A 9,546-nucleotide genomic window follows, 5' to 3' on the forward strand; every position below is an offset into this window, starting at 1 on the left:
AATTGAAGTACTACCAAACTAATAAAAGCTCAACCAATGCCCTACACCTCATATACATACAAGCTTGGAATTAAGTGATCTAATTATGTATCTTCAATGTGGTCACAAATGATGAACTAGAATTCTTTAAATTGCATTCCTATTGTCACCAAGATGTCAATGAAGTGCAAAGGAATGTGTAAAATTTGCATACCTCCATTTGAACTTTGCAACTATGTTCTGTCATTCTAAGCACCAGTTTTGTTTGGAATACCAGAGTGAAGTACTAATGGTTATAAGTCTCCCACAGGTAGGATACAATTTAAGGCAATGAATCAAAAGCACCATTCAGTAAGAAGCCTGCTTACACAATTGGGCCTACAGCAGATTTAACACCACAGTGTCTAGGCATGTCTACTCTAATGCACTCTTGCCTGGGCTCTTTCTAATCCTTTGTAATCTTTGTCACCAAAACTCCATTGCTTGCATCCTAACTCAGACCAGATCCTTCCTACTCACCCATCAACTATATTTGCTGACCTACATTGCGGCCATTTAAAAATTCTTGCCCTTTTCTCCCCCAAATTCTCTCTTTGCCTTGCCTCTCAATCACTCTTCTAATCTCTTCAAACACCACAACCTTCAGATATCTGTGCTCATCTAAATTCTGCCTTAAGCATTCCAATTTTAATGATTCTACCATTTGGTAGCCACACCTTCAGTTATTAAGCCCAAATGCTCCGAAATCCCCATCCCAAACCACTTCATAAAAAACCTACCTTCAACCACATTTTATATAATCTAACACCTCGGGTGATGTGAAGCACCTTGGGATGTCATTTGATCAAGGTACCATATAAATACAAGGTGTTGATGACTAATACAACTCATGCCAAATTACATAAGAACTTTTAGGTAAAAGTCAAGCTAACAGTCACCTTAAACCAAGTCCCTGACCTTTGTCTCAAAAAGTTCCCACTTGTTGAACATTAACTTAAAAATGATGATAAATCAGGCACAAAATAACCAACATGTAATGGAAAACTAAGATTTTCGAATTGCAGAAATCAAAGTTTAACAAGCTTACATTAATGCCTGCTACACACCAACTTCTCCTCTTCAAATAGAACTGTAGTCCTTGAGCAAGGAGTAGCTGACAAGCCTTGATGTGCCTCTGCAATAAGAGTATTTTGTGGATAAGCTGGACACTTGTCTGCTGTAACAATATGGATCATGTGCTTTTTCTCTAGATATTTCATGCACAAACTATCAGACTTCCCCTGACTCACTGTTTAGGGAATAAATAGCTTCAAGCCTCACAATAAGTGAAACATTAAAAATTTTAAATAACTGGTCAAAGCTGTTTCAAAAGATAAAAGTAAAGCACAATATTGCTGCTTCCCCATTTCTCTCAGCAAGATCCCCACCCAACAATTAATTCAGTGGTTAAGGAGGGGAGACAAATGTGCAGCGTCAGGTTGACATGTGTCTGTCTGAGCATTTAGGATTCTATATAGACTGCTCCAAATCGCAGGGCTGAGATTGCGAATCCATTTTGGGTAGCAAGAGGAAGTGTTTTCTCACCACATTGTAATACAACTTCCCTGCTTATTTACAGAAAGACCGTTAGTGTCTGTTAATGAATTAAGTGGGGAGAAGGTTACTGCTCGACAAGAAAACATTTTGGGATACATGTACTTTCGTTTGACGAAGCTAATAATGCCATATTTTCCAATACAGTAAGAAGTTTAACAACACCAGGTTAAAGTCCAACAGGTTTATTTGGTAGCAAAAGCCACACAAGCTTTCGGAGCTGCAAGCCCCTTCTTCAGGTGAGATATTTTCCAATACCCAGCAATGCTATTACATTTGCAGGGTGAATGCAGCAAAACAGTCTCTCAATTGTGAACTGGAGTGTTTTCTAATTCTAGCCTGTGTCATCACATTGATTTATATTTGGTTCATTTAACATCAGTCAGACATCAAAAGCTCAAGACTTGCAGTTTCCCTAAAAGGTTGGAGCTGGAGTGTTAATTATGGCAACTGCTTCACAATGGATAGCTTTGCCACAGACGCAACCTGTATTAAATACATCAAATTCTTACCAGAGAAACTTGGGCAATGTAGGAGCTGCCCATTATTTTGAATGGATAACAGCACAGATCAATGTAAACATAGGATTGTTATCACAATGACTCAAAAGTAAAATTTAAATCTATTATACAGAACGTCAAGATTATGCTCCTGTGACTTCTTGCTAAATTGTTTGAATTTCAAAACACTGCTGCTGTGTGTTTGCAAACATTTAAACTACATTATGGCATAAGGCACTTTGAACACATTTTCAAGGAATCAAAATGCAATGCTTTGCTCATTTTGGACTTTTGCATGATTTTCAGGTGAGCAGAGTTATCTGCTATGAACACCGTAGCTGCTTTCTAACAAACGTTCAATTATTTCTGAAAGATTTCAGATGTCTGTATTTGGCTAATAACAGGAATGGATGGGTAGGTTAAAATTATTCACATCTCTTTCCACAAATGTTTCCAAATATCAATTCTAATTGCAAAACCTACCATTACTGCTGTGACCTTCGTGAATAGCTCCATTTAGAAATGGAAGAAACATTGAATTAAAATATTTGAAACAAGTTGTGAAATACACGAAAACAAAATCATAATTCTTTGTAATACAGCAAAGTTTTAACAAGATGCTGTCTTAACCCATAACAAACCATGCTTGTGATGAAATTACTGAATTAAAAATTAAAATAGAATGCGAACAGTTAGAGATACTTCAACAGGAGGTTGCGAGAGTACACCAAGCCAGATTGTCACATGTCTCAATAGTCAATCAGCAGCTCCTCATGCGGAAAAAGTTAAATTCTGATCCCCTCAAGAAACAGTGCAGTGGTTTCGACTGCCAAAATATTCCAAAGTAAATTGGTTTAAATCAGATTGCTTACATTCAAAGAGCATCTTAAAAAGATAACTGGTCAAGATTTCTAACACTTACAGATATAAGTTTAGGTCAGTACGGTCTGCAGAGACAGTTCCACTCATTTTCAACACCTTTTTGAACTTCAAATATTCAAAAGAAAGCACCAGTTGCATGAAATGTTGATTATACAAACACTAGTGTAGATGCAGTGGCACGAATAGAGGTTGTGACAAAGGGCACAGGTTCAAATCCCACCACGGAAAATTATTTCAATACATTTGCTAATTTTTGGCTAAGTAGAACCAAAGCTGTTCGACTGTTACAAAACTCCAATTTGTTCATTATTATCCGACAAGGAAGGCAAAATGCCACCCCGCCCCTTCTTAGACTTGCTTTTATGTGGCTTTCATCGAGGCAACATGGCCGACTCTTAATGCCCATTGGAGCAACAAGAAATAGGTAGTAAAATTTTGCCTTACACACACCGTCCACATCCCAAGAATAAATGTTAAAATTCTACTGAGACAGAGAATTCAGTACAAGAAATTTAAGCCAGCCTTTAAAGAAAAGAAATTGGACATCAACAGAGCTTATACCAAATTGGAAATAACGAAGACATGCCTTAAGCTTCAGGAGGATCAAGTTTATTTTAGTACCTTTCGGCAGGCACATTTTGTCTGTCCTGTGCTTTGGACAAAATCCAATTTTTTTTTCTCAAAGCGTGATAAAGCATAGATTTTTCAACAATAATTTCCAATGTGTTGAACAGAATTGTATTATAATTGCATTCATCTATAAAATATACCCTCCCCACCCACCATTTTTCCTTATTTTCATAATTAGGCAGTAAATTTGTTCATACATATTTCCACATCATGTTAGGACTGAAAATTGATCAAATTACAATTATCTTATGTTGAAAAACCACCTTATCACTGTATAATTCACTTAAACTTCCCAAACCTGAAACAGTTCACTTCCACTGCATTTGTTAGCTTGCAGGAAGTAAAAAGACAGCTTTATTATTATTAGAGCTCTATTAATTTGGTGTCTCAAATTCACAATAATTTCCCGTGTCATGGCTGCACTAAGTATGAAGTCAACGTTAACAAACATTTCTGTTATAGCTTTTCAAAACAAAGTATTTCTCCACATTGGTTAGAAACGGAGTCTTTGCTAACGTATATTGGTTTGTGGTTTCTTGTACCATTTGAATAACTTTGCAGATTTGAGTCAGAAAATTCTCATCATCCTGGTTGCAGTGCATGTTACTAAAAACTCAAATCGTATTTATTAAACTATAATTTCATTTACTAAAATCACCATTCAAATGAATGAAGTTATTTTAATACAAAACTATAAACTCTGAATTTCAAGACAGATTAACACCCCACCCAAAAAGCCCTCAACTCAATTGCGATTTGAATGCAAGTTAAAATGAGCTGGTTACCCTAAATCTTCTAAAAACCGAGGGTTTTGAGCTTCTAGTCAGTATTTAGGAACTGTACTGAGACCTTTCTTCTCCAACTAGGCATCTTAAAAAAACTTTCTACATAGCCAAGTATATTTAAATATTAGATTTAACAAACTAGTTCAGAGATGATTTTAAAATTGGCACTTACAATTAACTGTAAAAGCTACTAATACTTCTTAGTAAAAAAAAAATCAATTTTGGGCAATGGTGTTTCAACAGGAATGGTTTGTCGTCTGTCGATTTAAAATTTTCAAAATACTGAACTTCCAAAATATGAGCTTTAATGTCTTTTCATTTGGGTTCAACATATGATCGTTTTATATCAGATATAAAGGTGGCCTTACCTCTCAAAGACCTTTATTCTCTATTCTGCAGAAAGCCACAGACACAGGAAGTTGCATGCCAGCACTCAAAAATGCTAAGGTATCAACTGAACTATTCAGTTTACTATGAAAGGGTAAAATGTCAAACAATTTAAATATGCTAATTTTCACAATTACAAGAATGCAATAGATGCCTGCTTTGGCAGGCAGGACTATCACTCAATTAATTCACATTTAGGATGTGTATTTTCCCATACCTGATGTTTGATATATTGCTTTATTTTAATATGCAGCATTGTTTGCCTTGCTGTCATTTAACCTTGACCCAAATTCATTGTTTGGGATCTGAACCATATAGAAATACATGGAAGTTACAATAGAAACGGATCATTTGGTTCCATTAATCCATAGTGTATTATCCATTCAGGTGATCAAATAGTCTTAATCCCAATTACCTACCCTTCATCTCTTTTCCCTTCAGTGAGGAAAGAATGCAAATTAATTCTGGGTGTGCTGTATTATCTTAGCCAGCAGTGGTTTGAACACATGCACTCACAGCAAGATAATGTGAATGTTAAAACTTGCGTGCCAGAAGAGCATTTACAGGGCTCCAAGTACTTGGCCTACAACATTTTTTCCCCTAATATTCATTTTGCCTTGTATACATTTTCTCACCAGTAAGAGTTTCGTTAAGACTAAATTGCGACAGAGGGGGAGGGGGGCAAAAACACCAGCATAAAAAGAAAGCATACGTTTCACTTGGACACACCCTACACAAAACCAAAATGACACATTTCAACTGACTCCACAAAAAGCCCCAGTCAAGTTTAGAAATGACGGGCCTCCCAAATATATTGCTTGCGATGAGTCAAAAACACAAAAGTCAAATAATTATACAGTGACTAAATTTGTTCAAATAAACTTTCAAGTTTACTAATTGAAATAGACCCAACATCATAATTTTCCATGAACGTAAAATCAGCGATCTACAGCAAGGCATTAAAAAGGAAGAACTCGAAACTGAGTTTAAAGTGTTGAAAAACCCAAATCGAATACAGAAAGAGGAAGCTATTCAAATAATGGCAAAAAGTATTTTTTTTAAAAAAAAGACCTTTCAAAATACTTAACATTTAGTTCTTGCACAAGATTAGCTCAGCGAATTTATATGAAACGTTCTAAAGCAAAGCCAAACTAAATGCCAAAGAAATGCAAATATGATGATTAGTAAAGGGTCAAAATTACTTTCGGTAGCTTTTCCGAGGCAATTGTTTGTCATTTTTTTTTGTCTAAAACAGTTTTGGATGCTCATTTAGATTTGTAATTGGAAGTTAGCCACGTAAGACCTTCAAACAGTCCATCTCCTGAAGTGGCACAGGACGGCTGCACATACCAATTTCTATCCCGGATGCGGGTCAAACCCAATTTCTCTTGAATTTCGTGCGGCTTCATGGCATCGGGTAAATCTTGCTTATTTGCAAATATCAGGATGATGGCTTCTCTCATCTCCCGGTCGTTGATGATGCGCAGGAGCTCTTGCCGAGCCTCGTCTATCCGGTCCCTGTCGGCACAGTCCACCACAAATATTAATCCCTGGGTCCCGGTGTAGTAGTGCCGCCACAGAGGCCGGATTTTGTCCTGACCACCCACGTCCCAAACATTGAACTTGACGTTCTTGTAAGTCACTGTCTCCACGTTGAAGCCCACCGTGGGGATGGTGGTGACAGACTGGCCCAGTTTGAGTTTGTACAGGATGGTGGTCTTACCGGCCGCGTCAAGTCCAAGCATCAATATGCGCATCTCCTTGTTCCCGAATATCTTCGACAGGACCTTCCCCATCTTCCAGAAAGTACATAAGAGACACACGGGGGCAGCGAGAGGCGGGCGGAGCTGACCGACCGAGTGGGCCCGGCCTGGAGCGGGGCGCAGAAAGACCTCTCAGTCGGACTCGAGGGCTCCCCGGCCGCCCGTTCTGGGCGGGGTGTCCGGGCTGTGGTAAGCTCCTTTGCTGCAGCAGCAGCAGTAACGGTGGGGCGAAGAGTCGGGAACTCCCCCCTCCTGCCGCCGAACTACAGCGCCGGCTCCACACCCCCAGCGAAGGTCATTGACTCAGGCTGCCTCCCTCTGTATCAGGACACAAGGAGACCGTTTATATTCAACACAACTCCAGCGGGCTCCCGGTAAACACCTGCCTGTTTTTTGTTAATCGTGCCACTGGTTACCTGAGGGGGAGGTGGGGGGGAGGTGGGAGTCGGTCAGGTCCGGCCGGCCTCTGCTGTCCGCTCCGCTCCAGCCCGGTCTCGGCAGCACCGGAAAAGGCGCGGAGCGACCCGCCACTTCCCGTCCCATCCGCGCATGCGGGGCACACGTGACCTTCCCGGCTTCGCGCCGACACGTCACAAAGCGAAGGGATGGGCGGGATCAGGCTGACATCGGGGCGGGGCGCCGGGGGGTTTGATTGACATCGGGGCGGGGCGCCGGGGGAGGGGGTTTGATTGACATTGGGGCGGGGCGCCGGAGCTTTGATTGACAGCGGGCGGGGCGGGGCGGGGCGCCGGGGGGGGGCGGTTTGATTGACAATGAGAGGGAAAGGGACGAGGGGAGGGCCGACTGAGAGCAGGTGGATGGGGCCAGCAGGGAGTTTGATTGACAGCGGCAGATAACTGCCCGGCTCTTGTCGTTGGGGTGACAAAGTAAGAAGACGCGCGGGAAGTTTCAGTGATAGTGGGAAGGGGCGCGGAGGTTGAAGTGTGTGAGGGGGCGCGTGATTTGATTGACAGCGGGAGGAGCGCGGGCGGTTGATAGTGGGAGGGGCTCGAGACGTGATTGGCATTGGGAGGGGCTGGTTTGATTGGCAGTGGGAGGGGCTGGTTTGATTGGCAGTGGGAGGGGTTGGTTTGATTGGCAGTGGGTGGGGTTGGTTTGATTGACAGTGGGAGGGGCTGGTTTGATTGGCAGTGGGTGGGGTTGGTTTGATTGGCAGTGGGTGGGGTGTTTTGATTGACAGTGGGAGGGGTTGGTTTGATTGGCAATGGGTGGGGTTGGTTTGATTGACAGTGGGAGGGGCTGGTTTGATTGGCAGTGGGTGGGGTTGGTTTGATTGGCAGTGGGTGGGGTGTTTTGATTGATAGTGGGAGGGGCTGGTTTGATTGGCAGTGGGTGGGGTTGGTTTGATTGACAGTGGGAGGGGCTGGTTTGATTGGCAGTGGGTGGGGTTGGTTTGATTGGCAGTGGGTGGGGTGTTTTGATTGATAGTGGGAGGGGCTGGTTTGATTGGCAGTGGGTGGGGTTGGTTTGATTGACAGTGGGAGGGGCTGGTTTGATTGGCAGTGGGTGGGGTTGGTTTGATTGGCAGTGGGTGGGGTGTTTTGATTGATAGTGGGAGGGGCTGGTTTGATTGGCAATGGATGGGGCTTGTTTGGCAGTGTGTGGAACTGGTTTGATTGGCAGTGGGTGGGGTGTTTTGATTGACAGTGGGAGGGGACGTGTTTGATTGGAGAGTCAACATGGCTTTATGTGTGGTCAGTCATGTTTGACCAATCTATTAGAGTTTTTCGAGGAGGTTACCAGGAAAATGGATGAAGGGAAGGCGGTGGATGTTGTCTACCTGGATTTCAGCAAGGCCTTTGACAAGGTCCATCATGGGAGGTTAGTTAGGAAGGTTCAGTCGCTGGGTATACATGGGGAGGTAGTAAATTGGATTAGACACTGGCTCAATGGAAGAACAGTAAGAAGTTTAACAACACCAGGTTAAAGTCCAACAGGTTTATTTGGTAGCAAAAGCCACACAAACTTTCGGAGCTCCAAGCCCCTTCTTCAGATGAGTGGGAATTCTGTTCACAAACAGGGCATATAAAGACACAAACTCAATTTACATGAATAATGGTTGGAATATGAATACTTACAACTAATCAAGTCTTTAAGAAACAAAACACTGAGTGGAGAGAGCATCAAGACAGGCTAAAAAGATGTGTATTGTCTCCAGACAAGACAGCCAGTGAAACTCTGCAGGTCCAGGCAACTGTGGGGGTTACAAATAAGTGTGACATGGCTATCAAGTTCCGCACACACAAGGACGGCCTCAACCGGGATCTTGGGTTCATGTCACACTATTTGTAACCCCCACAGTTGCCTGGACCTGCAGAGTTTCACTGGCTGTCTTGTCTGGAGACAATACACATCTTTTTAGCCTGTCTTGATGCTCTCTCCACTCACGTTGTTTTGTTTCTTAAAGACTTGATTAGTTGTAAGTATTCGCATTCCAACCATTATTCATGTAAATTGAGTCTGTGTCTTTATAAGCTCTGTTTGTGAACAGAATTCCCACTCACCTGAAGAAGGGGCTTGGAGCTCTGAAACCTTGTGTGGCTTTTGCTACCAAATAAACCTGTTGGACTTTAACCTGGTGTTGTTAAACTTCTTACTGTGTTTACCCCAGTCCAACGCCGGCATCTCCACATCAATGGAAGAAGCCAGAGAGTGGTTGTGGAGGATTGCTTCTTGAGTGGAGGCCTGCGACTAGTGGTGGGTCGCAGGGATCGGTGTTGGGTCGATTGTTGTTTGTCATCTATATCAATGATCTGGATGATAATGTGGTAAATTGGATCAGCAAATTTGCTGATGATACAAAGATTGGAGGTGTAGTGGACAGTGAGGAAGGTTTCCAAAGCTTGCAGAGGGATTTGGACCAACTAGAAAAATGGGCTGAAAAATGGCAAATGGAATTTAACGCAGACAAGTGTGAGATTTGGACTTTGGAAGGACAAACCAAAGTAGAACGTACAGGGTAAATGGTAGGAGTCTGAAGAGTGCAGTTGAGCAGAGGAATCTGGG

The 9,546-nt window shown here is 42.1% G+C and overlaps 1 protein-coding gene across 1 annotated transcript; it reads right to left on the reverse strand.

Moving 5' to 3' along the window:
- Window positions 1-1,741: 1,741 nt before the first annotated feature.
- Window positions 1,742-7,073, reverse strand: arf6b (ADP-ribosylation factor 6b). The gene is made up of 2 exons (XM_078233969.1): window positions 6,936-7,073; window positions 1,742-6,837 (listed from the first exon to the last, which is right to left on the reverse strand). Exon 2 carries the CDS (start codon window positions 6,550-6,552, stop codon window positions 6,022-6,024), a length of 531 nt encoding a protein of 176 aa, XP_078090095.1. The 5' UTR covers window positions 6,553-6,837; window positions 6,936-7,073; the 3' UTR covers window positions 1,742-6,021.
- Between the last annotated feature and the right edge of the window lie 2,473 nt (window positions 7,074-9,546).

The sequence above is a fragment of the Mustelus asterias genome, chromosome 18, assembly GCF_964213995.1.
Source record: "Mustelus asterias chromosome 18, sMusAst1.hap1.1, whole genome shotgun sequence".
Taxonomy (NCBI): domain Eukaryota; kingdom Metazoa; phylum Chordata; class Chondrichthyes; order Carcharhiniformes; family Triakidae; genus Mustelus; species Mustelus asterias.

Bases quoted from the DNA above. Each gene is read 5' to 3' on its own strand.
- arf6b (XM_078233969.1), bottom strand. From the start codon at position 6,552: ATGGGGAAGGTCCTGTCGAAGATATTCGGGAACAAGGAGATGCGCATA.